General features: G+C 47.7%; 1 protein-coding gene across 1 annotated transcript in view; it reads left to right on the top strand.

Moving 5' to 3' along the window:
- The first annotated feature begins 4,680 nt into the window (after positions 1–4,680).
- DMBT1 (deleted in malignant brain tumors 1) overlaps positions 4,681–19,546 on the top strand; it is a 99,895-nt gene continuing 85,029 nt past the window's right edge. The window contains 12 exon segments of the mRNA XM_075506576.1: positions 4,681–4,731; positions 5,040–5,118; positions 6,155–6,221; positions 6,802–6,885; positions 9,690–9,792; positions 9,888–10,325; positions 12,188–12,204; positions 13,353–13,690; positions 16,220–16,248; positions 17,298–17,327; positions 17,607–18,009; positions 18,500–18,812. Coding sequence (XP_075362691.1) covers positions 4,681–4,731; positions 5,040–5,118; positions 6,155–6,221; positions 6,802–6,885; positions 9,690–9,792; positions 9,888–10,325; positions 12,188–12,204; positions 13,353–13,690; positions 16,220–16,248; positions 17,298–17,327; positions 17,607–18,009; positions 18,500–18,812 — 1,952 coding nt within the window.

Below are 19,546 nucleotides of genomic sequence, written 5' to 3'. Positions count from 1 at the left end.
GTGTTTCAGAGGGAGCACCGTGCCTGCGCTGGCAGACTGTGCTCGGGAGATCTGGGGTTGAGGCGACAGCTCGCGCACAGGGCAGGGTGCAAGGAGGGGGTCGGTTTTGAGCCAGGCCATCCTCCCCATGGGTCCCGCTGTACCTCTCCATGAGCTTATAGCATGTGCTGTGTTGGGAGCCAAGGGGCCTGAGTGCCTCACACCCTCTGGTTTTCTCCTTCCAGACTCAGGACTAACAGTGCCTCCGTCAACAGGTAACCAGAGATTTCTGTTTACATCCTTCTTCTCCTTGGGGTGCTCTGCCTCTGGGATGCTCTGTCTCCATTACAGACCCTAGGCAACATCCCTGGCGCTCAGGGAGCTGCGGGATTGCTTGGAATCCTTTGGGACTGAGCAGCCACTTCTTCTGTGGGAGAGGTTTGGCAGGGGTCTTCATGGTGCTGCAGTGGTGATGCCCTTGAGCAAGTGCTGAGGTGGTTGGTACTGCAGCCGTCGTGCTCAGTCCTGCCACGTTACAGTGCTGACCGTGGGTCTTGGGTTTCAGTGTCCCGGGGTTCCCTTTGGAGAGGGGTGACTCCCAGCAGGCTGTTCCTCTTACGCAAAACGCTGCTCGCTCACCTGCTGTTCTCTCCCTGCAGCACCAGGTAGCTCCAGCTTGATGCCCACCACGTCATCGACCTCAGGTAGGTCCAGAGGGGCTGAGGGGTCTGATTAGCTCCTGCCCCCAGTTATGGATCACAGAATCACAGGATGGCTGAGGTTGGAAGGGACCTCTGGAGGTCATCTGCTCCTACCCCCTGGCCAAAGCAGGGTCACCTAGAGCTGGCTGCCCAAGACCGTGTCCAGATGGCTCATGACTGTCTCCAAGGATGGAGAGATGGAGAGTCCACCACCTCTGTGGGCAACCTGTGCCCTTGGTCAGTCACCCTCACAGTAAAATGTGTGTCCTGATCTTCAGGCAGAACATACAGGGAGCATCTAATGTGGGGTCCCTGGATGGAAAGGCTCATGTGTTTGCGTTGGGGCTGTGTGTACGCACGTGCAGGCAGAGGAATTGCTTGGTCATGGTTGTAGCCAATGGGAGGAATGTTACCACTCATAATTTTGGGGCATATTCCTCTTCATTTAATACCGAAGGAATAATGCCTCAGATTATCCCAAAATACCAGTGCAGGTGATTTCACACCCAGAGTAGGCACTTATTTCTTTGCAGTCGAGCAGTAATTTCACAAGAGCTTAGGAAGCATTGCTTTCGACTACTTCATAAGTAGTATTATTCCACTAATTCCTATTTCAGCTGTTTGTTCAAGCACATAATTTGAGGATAGCGCATATTTTGGAAGTGTAATTGTTCACATAGTGAACGTAAGGCCAGTTAGTGAGGAAAGGGTTCTTTTCATGTTTGCTGGAAGCTGAAAATAAAACCTGAAAATCTCTTAGACCTCAGTAGGTCTCTTGTTCACTCTTTATGTTAAAAGAAGTAAATGTGTATTTTTTCTAATTTGGAATATAATTCAAAATATGATGTCCATTTAGACATTTCTCTTTTCTTGGAGTAGTTTGAGCTTGTACTGAAAAGCATCCTAGAAGTCCATGACTTTATTTTACTGTTAAACTTTCTTAGATCTTGATTCCCCTGTTATTTCATTAGGCTGCAACTGATCTATATATAAATTTCATACAGTTTTTGTATTTGATTAAGTATCTTGTTACAACTAACATATTGGTGTTTAATAACAGAGTGCCCTAGGTAAAACAAGTATGGCACATTTTCCATACTCTAATTCCTGTTATGAGTGTAATTTGGTTTGGTTACAGAGGCAGGGATCTTCCCAGCCACTTTCACCCCTTTGGGGACCAATACAAATATTGGTGGGTCTGATGGGAGGGACGATGCTTCAAATAATTGAAAATTTTTTGGATGATGACAAGTTCTGGCAGGTATACAGGATGAACAAAAAGTCCTTGGCAAAGATATCATATCGTGGCCAGAGAATTAGTTTTAAATACATTTTTGAAGTTCACAGGGTCATTTAAAGGCTTCAGAAATGCGCTATTGTTGTCAAGTTGTGAGAACAAAGGGAAAAATATGGAGGCTAGCTAAAACCAGACATGGAAACAAATTCTTGAAAGGAGCTGGAATGGTTAAAAGCATTTAGACAAAATGGTATATACAGGGCACTTTTAGCTTTCTGTAGGAGGACTGCTGTTTATCAGTTTGTATCAGCTGTAAAGTAGCATAAAAATTGAGCAACACATTATAAGTGGTGCTGAAAGTAATTACCATTAAACTGCTGATTGACTTCTTTTCTGTGTCTTAAATTGAAATAATCTTTCACACAGAAAGAAATGCATATTACTTCCCTGTATAGTTTTCTTGGGTTTATACGTAAATCACTTAGGACACACCTGCAGTACAACACCTCTGATGGACTCTGTTTTGAGCGCATGTGGCTTTTCATGTATCTAGGTATTTTTGCACATGAAGCTATGACTTTCCTTGAGCAATTCCCTTTGGCAACTAGCAGCATCATTTCCTTCCTGCTAGCCCTTCTCCTGGCTTGAAGGCAAAGTCAGGAAGTGAAGGTGAACAGATGGTAACACTGGAGAGAGTTGGAAGTCTTGGAGCCAAGTTGTCTTGTCGTTTCACACCTTCTCTTTCAGTAGCCAGCTGCCTTAGGCTCCCCCACATCTGGTATATTTTATCTCAGCAAAGCTTAGAAAGGAAACTGGAATTACTTAAAGACTAAAAATCACTCAACTAAAAATGCTTCAAAGAACTAAGGATGGTTTGAATAGACGAGTATAAAAAGAGGCTGGAAAGCAAAAGCCAGGCTTGAGGATCAGATACAAAGCAGTGGGAAATGATGTAGCTGTAGGGTAATGTAAGACAGGAGCAGATATGGCCCATAAGAAGCATTCACTGAGGTTCTACTCATGCTCTTTTCCAGAAACCCTTCAAGTGTAGGCTGTTCTGACTGTTGAGGACCTTCATTCATTATGTAACCAAAATGCACATGTATCATGTCATGAGAGAAGTGCAGGTCTGGTCATACGATGGGAGAGTGGCTTGCAGGTTGGCTTGCATCCTTGAAGACTACTTGTACATACCACATCCCAGGCATATCACTGGAAGGCAGCTGTGCTACATGTTCCCAAATCACCTCTGTTGGACCCTGGCTGCCCAGAGTCTGCAAACGTAGGAAGTTCCTTGAAACTAGCAGGTAGTACAGGGAAGCTCACAGAACACAAGTATCCAAAAATGTCTGAATTACGTACCAGTAATTAACTATAAGCACTGTGAAATTCTGCTCAGCCATTGGCTAGGTGTTGCCAGCCACCTCTTCCATGCTTTATCCTGCTTTTGCCAGAGGTCTTGCAATCTTACCGGACACTACCAGGCCCAATGTGGGAGGTGCAGCTGAGCAGCGCACAGAAATTAGAGATGAGCAGACTAGAGATCTACAGAAGAATTTGGAGTGGGCAATGAGAAAGAGGTGTAAATAGCATGAAATGGGTGACTTTTAAAATAAGGAGGTAACTGCTAGGGACTCAGTGATACGTGGTCAAGAGCTGAGGCAATAGTTTCCATTTCCTACTGATATGAGAACAGCAAAGGATTGCTGATACGCTATCAGGAATGCAGCCTCATACATCAGGTCATTTTCAGCTTTTTATGGTACTTTATTTTGCAGCAAACTTCCTGCTGCTTTGATGTCAGTATGTACAATAGAAAAGAGAGGTAATCTAAGGTGTATTTTGTACAGAGGACACTGGCATTTTAGCACCTGCAAATCAAAGGTGCCTGTTATCAAACCTGAAGACATAGGTCAGAAATGTCAGAAATGCATCAAGAAGCTGGAATTGGTGAGACCTGGCAAGAAATTTGACAGCCAAGTCTGTGTTAAAGAACCATACTAGCAGATTTAATTGTTGTAGATAAATTTAACCACAGCGCATTTAGTCCTCCTCTGTTCTTCAATCTCCTTGACGTTATCCATAAATTTTCTGTTCAAGGTGTCACAGACCAGCTAAGGCTGGATGATCTGGAGATCCCCTAGTCCATCCACTTGCTCAAAGCAGGATCAGAGAAAGCAGATTGCTCAGGACTGTGTCCAGTTGGGTTTGAATATCTTGAAGAATGGAGGAATCTATAACCTCACTGGGCAACCTATACCACTGCTTGACCACCTTCACAGTGAAGTTCTTTTTTCTTATGTTTAAATGGAATTTACTGTACTTCAATTCATGCTCATTGCTTCTCATCCTGCCACCAGGCACCACTGAGAAGAGTCTGGCTCTGTCTTTACTCCATCCCATCAGATATTTGTACACATTGGTGAGATCCCCCTGAGCCTTCTCTTCTCTGGACCTCTCCTCATATGAGAGCTGCTCCAGTCCCTTAATCATCTTAGTGGCCCTTTGCTAGACTTGCTCCAGTATGTCCATGTCTCTCTTGTACTGGGAAGCCCAGAACTGGAACCTGCACCCCAGGTGTGTCTCACCAGTGCTGAGCAGAGGGGGAGGATCACCTCCCTTGACCTGCTGGGAACACTTCCCTGAACGCAGCACCAGGATGCCACTGGCCATCTTTGCTGCAAGGACACATCGTGTCCTTGGTCAATTCATTCACCAGGTCATTCACTTGGTCCATTGCTTATGGTCAATTCATTCACCAGGATGCCCAGGTCCTTTTCTGCAAAACTGTTTTCTAGCTGCTTGGGCTCCTGGGTATGTACAAAGGTCTTATTTTTCAAGAATTTAGAGGCAGGATTATGACCCCATAGCCCCTTCCCAATGACAGTGTGTGATCACTCCACTGAGCACATGGTATTGTTTTTGCTTTTGTCAGGAAGTCAGGAACAGTAGAGCTGTGAATAGCAATGTCGCGGCTTGCGTTTCTTTATGAATTTATATGAATACAATCAGTTGTATTTACCATTGTCCTCCAGTTTGTTTGCTCTTCTCAACAACTGCTTTGGCAGCTTCTGATTCTGTTTCTGGACTCTGGTCTTTTGTCTTTCCTTCCTCTGTTCTAGCACTATGAACCTTTGCAGAAAGAGGACTTTTTATTCCCTTTGTCTCTAGATCCAAGCTGTGCTTTTCTGCAGGAGGAAGGTTGGAAAATACCAGCAGGAATCATGAGTTATGATGTCAACTATTGGGGTTTGGTTGCCGTTTGTATCATAGCCAAAATGAACAGATAGGTACAGCCTGGATGAAGTGTAATGAATAGAGTATTAGACCAACAATTGGCCTGTTTCTAGCTGGCCTATATTTCTCCTCATCAGATGAGGAGAAACAGTAGAAGTGCAATATAGTGACTCCAGCAAACAGATTAGCAGGATAGGATTATGGGCTGTGGTGCCCTAAGCAATCTATAACTCCATTAAGACTTCACATAGACCAATCAAGGAAACCATTTCAACAGGACTTTTGATTTTACTTCAACCTGTACTTCTTTCTCTTTTTATAAACTTTGTGATTCGAAGGAAGGACGTCTCGTTGGCAAATTCAGCTAAGGAGCATAGCAGTAGATTGAGGAAAGACATTGGTAAAGCAGAGCAATCTCAACAAAGGCCCCCAGATGAGGTCAGCTTAGGGTATGTTACAAATAATTGGTGTTAATTTACTTTTGATACTGGACATAACCCCATTTATGATGTGCTGTTTGTGTACAAGCAGCAGGGAAACAAGCCTGTAATTTTAAGTGGAAACCATCAGAAATATAAACGTTTATGAGACCAGGGCTCTCTGCTGAAGGATTTATCAGAAAGCCTGCTATGAATTTGCTGCCTCACCTGGCAATGCATTACAGTCTGCTTAATTGAGTCATTAGCTACAAGCAGTAAATAAATAAAATTGGGATGGTGGGGGCAAAGAAACACGTAGAATTGCCAGTCTGGTTCCAAAGGTAATGCTGTGCCTGCACATAGAGTTAAGATAATTTATAATAAGGGCAGTAGCACAAATTATCCAGGAAATGGAAACGTTACCATTCTTATATAATCATTCTGTAAAGATCAGGTAGTCATAAAAATATTGCATAAGAAATCAGATGTAACATGGGTCAGACTGACCTTGGGAGCCTCACCCTTTTACAGGTGCAGAGTATAAATTCTGATGCTCTGCTTTATTGGCATCTCTTGACAAGATGGGTACCACCAAGAACTTGCTGTGGTTATTCCTCTTAAATACAGCATTCCTGAATGCCACCTCAGGTAAATCACTTAAAATCTTTAAAGAACATTCTTCAAAAAAAGGTAGGAAAAAGGGGACATCTTAGTCCTCTACACTGGTTCCATACATGTAACTCACATGCTAGTATAATCAACTTTGTGCAATGATTAGAAGACAGACTGAAATTAGATAGCATCATGTTGTCTTATTAAAAATATGAACCAATTGATATTGTGATTAACTATTATTCATGTGGAAGTAAATTTAGTGCAAAGAAATTAATATTGCTCTAACTGTTTTGCAGTAGTGTCTTGTAGCATAGTTTAAACCAAATACATAAAAAAATACTACCATGAAAATACTACTGAAAGTCTTTGTTCCTATAAATCTGTGGTTTTCAGTATGGACTTAAGAGGGAATATAGTTTCTTTGGCTGCAATGCATATTTGCTTTAAAAGACTTCAAATTCAACCTTGCAGATGCACATGGAACCATTCAAAACTTATTTAACTTTACATAGAACTGCTTTAATGGAAGCGCAATAGTAAGACACAGTTGCTATCCTGTACGGTACCACGAAGTCCCAGATGTGTGCATTTTGCTCAAAGTTGTGCCCTTAAGACTTTCACGCACATGGAATAAAAACCTGGAGACTGTAACAATCCAGTCTGCACATTTACACGTGCAAATCAGAACAGTGTTCAGGTAGGTTGAGTTTTCTCAGAAACCAATATTTAGCATTGCTGAGGACTTTCTGAGTACTATTGATATTTTACAGGGATTAATTCTTGGATTTACTATTCCCTGCAAACACCTCTTGAGTTGTATCATGCCTGCCAGCCTCTCGCTTGCCTTAGCATGGTGACTTCTTTGCTTTAATTCAGGCTCATGCACTTGTAAGAGCAAGGAAAAAAAAAAGGTTTAATTCTCACTCCTTCAGGGAAGAGATGTGAAGTGTTATGCTACTGCTAGGAATTTCTTCTGACTGGGACATGTGTCTGTTCACTGTTCTTTGCAGCTCTAAATATGAAAACAACATCCATCATATCCCTGGGGATAGAAGGATATAGAGCATGGCATATTTTGCCCACTGTTTTCAGAAAGACAGTACAAAATGCTTGAATTATAGCAACAGAAAACAGAGAAACAAAAACTAAGCCAAGGAAATCAGAATAAGAGACATTTAGAAAAATAAAATAATGGAACAAAGAAACCCAAAAAGTAACACCAAAAGCAAACCAGAGTTTGAAATTTTTGCAGGCAGCTTGACTCACATCCATAATGAATTCCAGAGTATTATTCAGATGAAGGATGATTTGAATAAACTATATGTTATATAACATAACAGTGTGACTCAAACCTGTGGCTTTATACACCACTTCTTAAAGAAATGCACTTCAGCTGGAGAGGGTTGAAGGGAGCATTGGGGGGTCTTGTTTGTTTTAAATTAAGCTGTGCAGTTTTGAAGAATACATGAACCATTACTTACTGAAAGTTACTCTGGCTTTCCAAAAAGTTTCCCCTACTACAAGAATATATATTTTAATCATGAAGCCCAATAGATTTTACATGATCTAGCCTGGAAGTGAAGTTTATATTGTGATCACTGTTTGCTGTTCATTTTACATTAGAGTCTGATATCTGTCTCACTGTATAAAGTCACTTTTTGAATGTTTGGGAATTACCAAGTATTTTGTGTTTGCTACTCAAAATAAAAAAGGTTTGAGAAATACACAACACTTCTAAAATGCTGTATCAGACCATGGACCATGGCTAAGCATGTCACTATTTTTACGTGAAAATCATGAATACGTTTTTCCTATTAGATTGATTTTATTGATTTAGATTGATAGATATGAAATTAATACCTTAGCAAGTTTTCTTTACACGTGTTTTACATGTTTTTCACTACACATTTAAGTTTACAACCCCCCACACACAATTGCAGATAAACGACATGCATTCAACAACTAAAAATACTGTGGGTATTTCAAATTAGAAGTGTAGATTTAAGGAAGTACCAGAAATATTCTACATTACTCCCACCCAGTCACATCTTTCTGTAAACTTTGGCTGTTTCTTTTTATTTTGTTGACAATAAGTCTGTGCTATGCTTGGTTTATTTAGCTCCCAGCACCTTCTGTCCATTATTGCTAGCAAATACACACGAAGAATTACCACAGAAAATTCAAATATTAGTCAAATATCCAAACTATTCTGCTTGGTCTGACAGAACATTAATCCAAACCTCTATGTATGAAAGATCAGTGTGCTACATGGCAGATTTGCCTTCCGTTATCTCTGTTTACAGTCTTTTATTAATTGAAAAGATAATTTTGGGACTCTACCAAGCCCTTATGGAATATGGTGCCACTAATTACCTCTCATTTCCCAGAGACTTTGTGCCACAGTTTTAGCGTACAAGAGCATATGACACTGTGATGCTTGTACGATGCTTTCTAAGATGTTCTCTCGTGCCGATTGACCTTATGATGTGGCACTGCCCTCCCCTCTGACTTTTGAATATATAAGCCACATTCAATTGATTTTGACAGAAGGGAGCTACCTTAAAATTTAATTAAATGTTTAAACATTACACATACAGGCTACTTAGGTCTGCCACAAAGGCTGGGGAATCCCCATCCTTGGAGCTTTTCAAGACTTGCTGTGGCTACACAAAATCACATCTGACCTGACCTAGCGCTGAAAATAGTCTTGCATTTATCTGACAAATCACACAGCAAAGAACAACATGTATGTCATCAAAGCAAAGAGGAAAAAAAAAACCATAGAAGACCATTTCTGACAGTCAGGTCAATCATCACTTGTTCCTCACCAATATATATGTATTTATATATTTTTTTTTCAGAGCCAAATTAATTACTGTGACACTTAGGCATACATACAATGCATAGGCTCTGGCCCTTGATTTTCATAATCCTAAGAGTGGTAAGACAGGGAAGTATGGCAAATATTAATAGCAAAAGTTTATCCTGAGCAGATTAATAAAGAAATTTTTAAAAGTGATTACTAGTATGTCCAAGAGGAAGGCATGCCTCTATATCCTCACTGGATGCATATCAGTGGGCCAAATATGCAACACACTCCTTTCTTTAAACAGTTCTTTCAACAAATCTCCACCACACCTCTGTTGTCCGTGTTGTCCAAAGCTGTGAGTCTCAGTCTGCTGTTGTAGTAGTCTACCACCTCCACTACCACGTGGAATGAGTATTTCTCTTTAGCAACAAGTTCCTACCCGTTCTTTTGTATTTCATTTGTAAAACAGTTACCTCAAGTGAAATGTGTGGATGTGAGAAAGGTAATCTTTAAATTTTTATGAAGTATGGTGATTTAGACCCAGCCGGGAACTAAGCACCACCCAGCCGCTCACTCACCCCGGCCCCGCGCGGTGGGATGGGGGAGAGAATCGGAAGAACAAAAGTGAAAACACTTGTGGGGTGTTCATCCACAAGGTCCTCACTTGCTTCTTTCTCTTCCTCCCCTAACAGATGCCACAACCACGACCGCAGCCATCTTCACGGCATCCATTCCTCCAGGTGGGTCTCAATTTCTCATGCCTTTTCTGGCCGCTGCTTTTGGCGGCAGCACAGGGTGGGGTTCGGTCTTCTCCATGGGAGAGCAGAGCCAGGGAAACGCCCAGCCTCATTAAGCAGAGGGTGACAGTTCTGGTGGCCTGAAACTCGTAGAGCGTTGCCAATGCCCCGGCGAGAGAAGGTGCCTGCGTGCTGGAGGGTTTTCCCAGGTTTTCCCTGTCTCCTCCTTCCCCAGGTGCCTCCCTCAGCCTGGTGAACGGCAGGAACCGGTGCGAGGGGCGCGTAGAGGTTTACCACTACGGGGGCCGGGGCACCATGTGTGATGACAGCTGGGACCTGAACGATGCCGAGGTCGTGTGCAGGCAGCTGGGATGCGGCTTTGCTGTTTCTGCACCATCAAATGCCTACTTTGGACAAGGCACTGGCAATATCTACCTGGATGACGTGCACTGCACAGGGAGTGAGTCCTCCCTCTTTCAGTGCAGCTACAGTGGCTGGGGCGTCCACAACTGTGGCCACCATGAAGACGCTGGTGTTGTGTGCTCAGGTACCATTGCTTTTCCTTCCTAAATACCGGGACGCTTTCAGAAAGTGGCCCTTGGTGGCCACAATTGGGTATGTGTTGGAGATGTGTTCCAAGACTGTGGTTTTCGTTGCTCCCACCGTGAAAGACCACCCTCCTGAGACCCCTCAGCTCTCCATCGCCCACGTGAGAGGGTGGCACCAACATCCCCAGCGCTGGGAGAAAACCTGGCCCTGCTCCTTCATCCACAAGGTCCTCACTTGCTTCTTTCTCTTCCTCCCCCAACAGATGCCACAAACGTGACCACTGTTCCCCCTCCATCGACTGCTCCAGGTGCGTCTGCTTTTTTCATCTTTCCGATGCGTTACTTTGGCTGCCTATTTGTTACTAGGTTCTAGGTTGGAGCTGTAGCATTTGCACATGGTGATACTTTTGGAAAAAATCATTATTGGCACTAACTGTTTAAATCCTACATACTTGTCCTGGTTTTGGCTGGATGGAGTTAATTTTCTTTCTAGGAGCTGGTATAGTGCTGTGTTTTGGATTTAGGATGAGAATAACGTTGATACCACCCTGATGTTTTAGTTGTCGCTAAGTAGCGCTCACACTAGTCAAGGACTTTTCAACTTGCCCTGCTCTGCCAGCTGCACAAGAAGCTGGGAGGCGGCACAGCCAAACTGGCCAAAGGGATTTTCCTTTCCAGATGACGTCACGCTCAAATATGACGTCAGCAACTCAAAGAGGATAGGTCCTGCTCTCCACCTGTACGGACCAGTATCTCAGCTATTAGGAGTCAGTGTGCTTCTGCTCAAGAGAGAGGATATAGAGGGTACACGCCACGGGGCTCCCCTATGGTTTTACCTGCGTGACCACGGAGAGGACATGAGGAAGTGGGATGGAAAACCTACCTCGACCCCAGAGGCACGGGTATGTGACTTGCAAGGAAAAACAATCACACAAGGGGGTTCTTCCAGGAAAACTGCTGCCCCCCGTTTGCAGTAGACACTTCCCCAGACAGAGCAGAAGGGCTGATCTCACTCCTGATTTTGATGAAGGAACTCCTGACTCGTATTTACAAGAAGTGGGTAACGAATACTATGAGCAGGACTAGAGGCGCCCTGCCTCCAGGCAGGCGGAGGAAAGGGACAACCCAGTTTACTGGACTGTGTGGTTTCGACGGCCTGGCACTTCAGAGCCACAGGAGGATAAGGCTCTAGGAGACACCGGTGCACGCTGCACCCCAATGCCATCAAGCCAGGCAGGGGCAGAACCCCTCTGTATTTCTGGAGTGACAGGGGGATCCCAACAGCTAACTGCATTGGAGGCCGAAGTGAGCCTAACCGGGAATGACTGGCAAAAGCACCCCGTGGTGACTGGCCCAGAGGCTCGCGTCGTAAGTGTCGTGGTTTAGCCCCAGCCGGCAACTAAGCACCACCCAGCCGCTCGCTCACCCCCGCCCCGCGCGGTGGGAGGGGGGAGAGAATCGGAAGAGCAGAAGTGAGAACGCTTGTGGGGTGAGATAACAACAGTTTAATAATTGAAATAAAATCTATCATAGTCATAATCATAATCATGAATTGTACTGAAAAGGAAAATAACAGAAAGAGAGAGGAAGAAAACCCAAGAAAGACAAGTGAGGAAAATGAAAAGCAACTGCTCACCGCCAACCGACTGATGCCCAGCCAGTTCCCGAGCAGCGGCCGTGCCCCGGCCAACTCCTCCCCCAGTTTATATGCTGAGCATGACGTCCTATGGTACGGAATAGCCCTTTGGCCAGTTGGGCTCAGCTGTCCTGGCTGTGCCCCCTCCCAGCTTCTTGTGCACCTCCAGCCTACTCGCTGGCAGGACAGGATGAGAAGCCAAAAAGTCCTCGACTGCTCAGCCACAACTAAACCACCAGTATGTGATCAACATTATTTTCATCCTAAAGCCAAAACACACCACGATGCCAGCTACTAGAAAGAAAAGGAACTCTGTCCCAGCCAAAACCAGGACAGAAGATAAGAAGTGCTTCACTTGCTTCTTTCTCTTCTTCCCTTCACGGTTAGAGCTATCATGACCCAAACTGCCACAATGCCAACGTCTTCAGGAGTGTCTGCTTTTTTCAGGTTTTCTCTCTATGCGTTACTCTTGGGCTGTATTGGTTCATATCCCAGCTCAGGGGGCTGAAGCTGCCCGGTGGCAGATGGGACACGTAGGAGCACGGTGCTGTGAACCACACACCCCAGGGCAGGGCACTGGTCTGCCGGTCATGCCCTTGGGGCTATCGGGCATGTGGCATGCAAACTTGGAGCATGCAAAGCTCCAAGGTGGATTGCACCGCGTCCCAAAAGATCCGTCTCTCTAGGGAAAACGTACCTCATCTGAGTTTGTTTATCACTTGCATTGTCAAATTCAGTCACTCTCTAGAAAGAGACATTTATAACGAGAACCATCGAATCATGGGATCATAGGATCATGGAACGGTTTGGGTTGGAAGGGACCTTTAAAGGTCTTCTAGTCCAAACCTCCTGCAATGAGCAGAGGCACCTTCAACTAGAAGATGGCTCAGAGCCCTGTCCAGCCTGACCTTGAATGTTTCCAGGGATGGCGTATCTACAGCCAGGCTGGGCAACCAACAAATTAGCACCTGTTTGCCTGAAGAGAAAATGTTTTGGAGACGTGTTCAAAGATTGTGTTTTCGTTGCTCCCACCGTGGAAGTCCACCCTCCTGAGACCCCCCAGCTCTCCATTGCCCACGTGACAGGGTGGCACCAACATCCCCAGTGCTGGGAGAAAACCTGGCCCTGCTCCTTCATCCACAAGGTCCTCACTTGCTTCTTCCTCTTCCTCCCCTAACAGATGCCACAACTACGACCACAGCCATCTTCACGGCATCCGTTCCTCCAGGTGGGTCTCAATGTGTCATTCCTTTTCTGGCCGCTGCTTTTGGCGGCAGCACAGGGTGGGGTTCGGTCTTCTCCATGGGAGAGCAGAGCCAGGGAAACACCCAGCCTCATTAAGCAGAGGGTGACAGTTCTGGTGGCCTGAAACTCGTAGAGCGTTGCCAATGCCCCGGCGAGAGAAGGTGCCTGCGTGCTGGAGGGTTTTCCCAGGTTTTCCCTGTCTCCTCCTTCCCCAGGTGCCTCCCTGAGCCTGGTGAACGGCAGGAACCGGTGCGAGGGGCGCGTAGAGGTTTACCACTACGGGGGCCGGGGCACCGTCTGTGATGACAGCTGGGACCTGAACGATGCCGAGGTCGTGTGCAGGCAGCTGGGATGCGGCTTTGCTGTTTCTGCACCATCAAATGCCTACTTTGGACAAGGCACTGGCAATATCTACCTGGATGACGTGCACTGCACAGGGAGTGAGTCCTCCCTCTTTCAGTGCAGCTACAGAGGCTGGGGCGTCCACAACTGTGGCCACCATGAAGACGCTGGTGTTGTGTGCTCAGGTACCATTGCTTTTCCTTCCTAAATACCGGGACGCTTTCAGAAAGTGGCCCTCGGTGGCCACAATTGGGTATGTGTTGGAGATGTGTTCCAAGACTGTGGTTTTTGTTGCTCCCACCGTGAAAGACCACCCTCCTGAGACCCCCCAGCTCTCCATCGCCCACGTGAGAGGGTGGCACCAACATCCCCAGCGCTGGGAGAAAACCTGGCCCTGCTCCTTCATCCACAAGGTCCTCACTTGCTTCTTTCTCTTCCTCCCCTAACAGATGCCACAACTACGACCGCAGCCATCTTCACGGCATCCGTTCCTCCAGGTGGGTCTCAATTTGTCATGCCTTTTCTGGCCGCTGCTTTTGGCGGCAGCACAGGGTGGGGTTCGGTCTTCTCCATGGGAGAGCAGAGCCAGGGAAACGCCCAGCCTCATTAAGCAGAGGGTGACAGTCCTGGTGGCCTGAAACTCGTAGAGCGTTGCCAATGCCCCGGCGAGAGAAGGTGCCTGCGTGCTGGAGGGTTTTCCCAGGTTTTCTCTGTCTCCTCCTTCCCCAGGTGCCTCCCTGAGCCTGGTGAACGGCAGGAACCGGTGCGAGGGGCGCGTAGAGGTTTACCACTACGGGGGCCGGGGCACCATGTGTGATGACAGCTGGGACCTGAACGATGCCGAGGTCGTGTGCAGGCAGCTGGGATGCGGCTTTGCTGTTTCTGCACCATCAAATGCCTACTTTGGACAAGGCACTGGCAATATCTACCTGGATGACGTGCACTGCACAGGGAGTGAGTCCTCCCTCTTTCAGTGCAGCTACAGTGGCTGGGGCGTCCACAACTGTGGCCACCATGAAGACGCTGGTGTTGTGTGCTCAGGTACCATTGCTTTTCCTTCCTAAATACCGGGACGCTTTCAGAAAGTGGCCCTCGGTGGCCACAATTGGGTATGTGTTGGAGATGTGTTCCAAGACTGTGGTTTTTGTTGCTCCCACCGTGAAAGACCACCCTCCTGAGACCCCCCAGCTCTCCATCGCCCACGTGAGAGGGTGGCACCAACATCCCCAGCGCTGGGAGAAAACCTGGCCCTGCTCCTTCATCCACAAGGTCCTCACTTGCTTCTTTCTCTTCCTCCCCCAACAGATGCCACAAACGTGACCACTGTTCCCCCTCCATCGACTGCTCCAGGTGCGTCTGCTTTTTTCATCTTTCCGATGCGTTACTTTGGCTGCCTATTTGTTACTAGGTTCTAGGTTGGAGCTGTAGCATTTGCACATGGTGATACTTTTGGAAAAAATCATTATTGGCACTAACTGTTTAAATCCTACATACTTGTCCTGGTTTTGGCTGGATGGAGTTAATTTTCTTTCTAGGAGCTGGTATAGTGCTGTGTTTTGGATTTAGGATGAGAATAACGTTGATACCACCCTGATGTTTTAGTTGTCGCTAAGTAGCGCTCACACTAGTCAAGGACTTTTCAACTTGCCCTGCTCTGCCAGCTGCACAAGAAGCTGGGAGGCGGCACAGCCAAACTGGCCAAAGGGATTTTCCTTTCCAGATGACGTCACGCTCAAATATGACGTCAGCAACTCAAAGAGGATAGGTCCTGCTCTCCACCTGTACGGACCAGTATCTCAGCTATTAGGAGTCAGTGTGCTTCTGCTCAAGAGAGAGGATATAGAGGGTACACGCCACGGGGCTCCCCTATGGTTTTACCTGCGTGACCACGGAGAGGACATGAGGAAGTGGGATGGAAAACCTACCTCGACCCCAGAGGCACGGGTATGTGACTTGCAAGGAAAAACAATCACACAAGGGGGTTCTTCCAGGAAAACTGCTGCCCCCCGTTTGCAGTAGACACTTCCCCAGACAGAGCAGAAGGGCTGATCTCACTCCTGATTTTGATGAAGGAACTCCTGACTCGTATTTACAAGAAGTGGGTAACGAATACTATGAGCAGGACTAGAGGCGCCCTGCCTCCAGGCAGGCGGAGGAAAGGGACAACCCAGTTTACTGGACTGTGTGGTTTCGACGGCCTGGCACTTCAGAGCCACAGGAGGATAAGGCTCTAGGAGACACCGGTGCACGCTGCACCCCAATGCCATCAAGCCAGGCAGGGGCAGAACCCCTCTGTATTTCTGGAGTGACAGGGGGATCCCAACAGCTAACTGCATTGGAGGCCGAAGTGAGCCTAACCGGGAATGACTGGCAAAAGCACCCCGTGGTGACTGGCCCAGAGGCTCGCGTCGTAAGTGTCGTGGTTTAGCCCCAGCCGGCAACTAAGCACCACCCAGCCGCTCGCTCACCCCCGCCCCGCGCGGTGGGAGGGGGGAGAGAATCGGAAGAGCAGAAGTGAGAACGCTTGTGGGGTGAGATAACAACAGTTTAATAATTGAAATAAAATCTATCATAGTCATAATCATAATCATGAATTGTACTGAAAAGGAAAATAACAGAAAGAGAGAGGAAGAAAACCCAAGAAAGACAAGTGAGGAAAATGAAAAGCAACTGCTCACCGCCAACCGACTGATGCCCAGCCAGTTCCCGAGCAGCGGCCGTGCCCCGGCCAACTCCTCCCCCAGTTTATATGCTGAGCATGACGTCCTATGGTACGGAATAGCCCTTTGGCCAGTTGGGCTCAGCTGTCCTGGCTGTGCCCCCTCCCAGCTTCTTGTGCACCTCCAGCCTACTCGCTGGCAGGACAGGATGAGAAGCCAAAAAGTCCTCGACTGCTCAGCCACAACTAAACCACCAGTATGTGATCAACATTATTTTCATCCTAAAGCCAAAACACACCACGATGCCAGCTACTAGAAAGAAAAGGAACTCTGTCCCAGCCAAAACCAGGACAGAAGATAAGAAGTGCTTCACTTGCTTCTTTCTCTTCTTCCCTTCACGGTTAGAGCTATCATGACCCAAACTGCCACAATGCCAACGTCTTCAGGAGTGTCTGCTTTTTTCAGGTTTTCTCTCTATGCGTTACTCTTGGGCTGTATTGGTTCATATCCCAGCTCAGGGGGCTGAAGCTGCCCGGTGGCAGATGGGACACGTAGGAGCACGGTGCTGTGAACCACACACCCCAGGGCAGGGCACTGGTCTGCCGGTCATGCCCTTGGGGCTATCGGGCATGTGGCATGCAAACTTGGAGCATGCAAAGCTCCAAGGTGGATTGCACCGCGTCCCAAAAGATCCGTCTCTCTAGGGAAAACGTACCTCATCTGAGTTTGTTTATCACTTGCATTGTCAAATTCAGTCACTCTCTAGAAAGAGACATTTATAACGAGAACCATCGAATCATGGGATCATAGGATCATGGAACGGTTTGGGTTGGAAGGGACCTTTAAAGGTCTTCTAGTCCAAACCTCCTGCAATGAGCAGAGGCACCTTCAACTAGAAGATGGCTCAGAGCCCTGTCCAGCCTGACCTTGAATGTTTCCAGGGATGGCGTATCTACAGCCAGGCTGGGCAACCAACAAATTAGCACCTGTTTGCCTGAAGAGAAAATGTTTTGGAGACGTGTTCAAAGATTGTGTTTTCGTTGCTCCCACCGTGGAAGTCCACCCTCCTGAGACCCCCCAGCTCTCCATTGCCCACGTGACAGGGTGGCACCAACATCCCCAGTGCTGGGAGAAAACCTGGCCCTGCTCCTTCATCCACAAGGTCCTCACTTGCTTCTTCCTCTTCCTCCCCTAACAGATGCCACAACTACGACCACAGCCATCTTCACGGCATCCGTTCCTCCAGGTGGGTCTCAATGTGTCATTCCTTTTCTGGCCGCTGCTTTTGGCGGCAGCACAGGGTGGGGTTCGGTCTTCTCCATGGGAGAGCAGAGCCAGGGAAACACCCAGCCTCATTAAGCAGAGGGTGACAGTTCTGGTGGCCTGAAACTCGTAGAGCGTTGCCAATGCCCCGGCGAGAGAAGGTGCCTGCGTGCTGGAGGGTTTTCCCAGGTTTTCCCTGTCTCCTCCTTCCCCAGGTGCCTCCCTGAGCCTGGTGAACGGCAGGAACCGGTGCGAGGGGCGCGTAGAGGTTTACCACTACGGGGGCCGGGGCACCGTCTGTGATGACAGCTGGGACCTGAACGATGCCGAGGTCGTGTGCAGGCAGCTGGGATGCGGCTTTGCTGTTTCTGCACCATCAAATGCCTACTTTGGACAAGGCACTGGCAATATCTACCTGGATGACGTGCACTGCACAGGGAGTGAGTCCTCCCTCTTTCAGTGCAGCTACAGAGGCTGGGGCGTCCACAACTGTGGCCACCATGAAGACGCTGGTGTTGTGTGCTCAGGTACCATTGCTTTTCCTTCCTAAATACCGGGACGCTTTCAGAAAGTGGCCCTCGGTGGCCACAATTGGGTATGTGTTGGAGATGTGTTCCAAGACTGTGGTTTTTGTTGCTCCCACCGTGAAAGACCACCCTCCTGAGACCCCCCAGCTCTCCATCGCCCACGTGAGAGGGTGGCACCAACATCCCCAGCGCTGGGAGAAAACCTGGCCCTGCTCCTTCATCCACAAGGTCCTCACTTGCTTCTTTCTCTTCCTCCCCTAACAGATGCCACAACTACGACCGCAGCCATCTTCACGGCATCCGTTCCTCCAGGTGGGTCTCAATTTGTCATGCCTTTTCTGGCCGCTGCTTTTGGCGGCAGCACAGGGTGGGGTTCGGTCTTCTCCATGGGAGAGCAGAGCCAGGGAAACGCCCAGCCTCATTAAGCAGAGGGTGACAGTCCTGGTGGCCTGAAACTCGTAGAGCGTTGCCAATGCCCCGGCGAGAGAAGGTGCCTGCGTGCTGGAGGGTTTTCCCAGGTTTTCTCTGTCTCCTCCTTCCCCAGGTGCCTCCCTGAGCCTGGTGAACGGCAGGAACCGGTGCGAGGGGCGCGTAGAGGTTTACCACTACGGGGGCCGGGGCACCATGTGTGATGACAGCTGGGACCTGAACGATGCCGAGGTCGTGTGCAGGCAGCTGGGATGCGGCTTTGCTGTTTCTGCACCATCAAATGCCTACTTTGGACAAGGCACTGGCAATATCTACCTGGATGACGTGCACTGCACAGGGAGTGAGTCCTCCCTCTTTCAGTGCAGCTACAGTGGCTGGGGCGTCCACAACTGTGGCCACCATGAAGACGCTGGTGTTGTGTGCTCAGGTACCATTGCTTTTCCTTCCTAAATACCGGGACGCTTTCAGAAAGTGGCCCTCGGTGGCCACAATTGGGTATGTGTTGGAGATGTGTTCCAAGACTGTGGTTTTTGTTGCTCCCACCGTGAAAGACCACCCTCCTGAGACCCCCCAGCTCTCCATCGCCCACGTGAGAGGGTGGCACCAACATCCCCAGCGCTGGGAGAAAACCTGGCCCTGCTCCTTCATCCACAAGGTCCTCACTTGCTTCTTTCTCTTCCTCCCCCAACAGATGCCACAAACGTGACCACTGTTCCCCCTCCATCGACTGCTCCAGGTGCGTCTGCTTTTTTCATCTTTCCGATGCGTTACTTTGGCTGCCTATTTGTTACTAGGTTCTAGGTTGGAGCTGTAGCATTTGCACATGGTGATACTTTTGGAAAAAATCATTATTGGCACTAACTGTTTAAATCCTACATACTTGTCCTGGTTTTGGCTGGATGGAGTTAATTTTCTTTCTAGGAGCTGGTATAGTGCTGTGTTTTGGATTTAGGATGAGAATAACGTTGATACCACCCTGATGTTTTAGTTGTCGCTAAGTAGCGCTCACACTAGTCAAGGACTTTTCAACTTGCCCTGCTCTGCCAGCTGCACAAGAAGCTGGGAGGCGGCACAGCCAAACTGGCCAAAGGGATTTTCCTTTCCAGATGACGTCACGCTCAAATATGACGTCAGCAACTCAAAGAGGATAGGTCCTGCTCTC

The sequence above is a fragment of the Mycteria americana genome, chromosome 6 (assembly GCF_035582795.1).
Source record: "Mycteria americana isolate JAX WOST 10 ecotype Jacksonville Zoo and Gardens chromosome 6, USCA_MyAme_1.0, whole genome shotgun sequence".
NCBI classification, from domain to species: domain Eukaryota; kingdom Metazoa; phylum Chordata; class Aves; order Ciconiiformes; family Ciconiidae; genus Mycteria; species Mycteria americana.
Note: the sequence above shows the minus strand (reverse complement) of the source record. Positions and strands in the feature narration are given on the sequence as shown.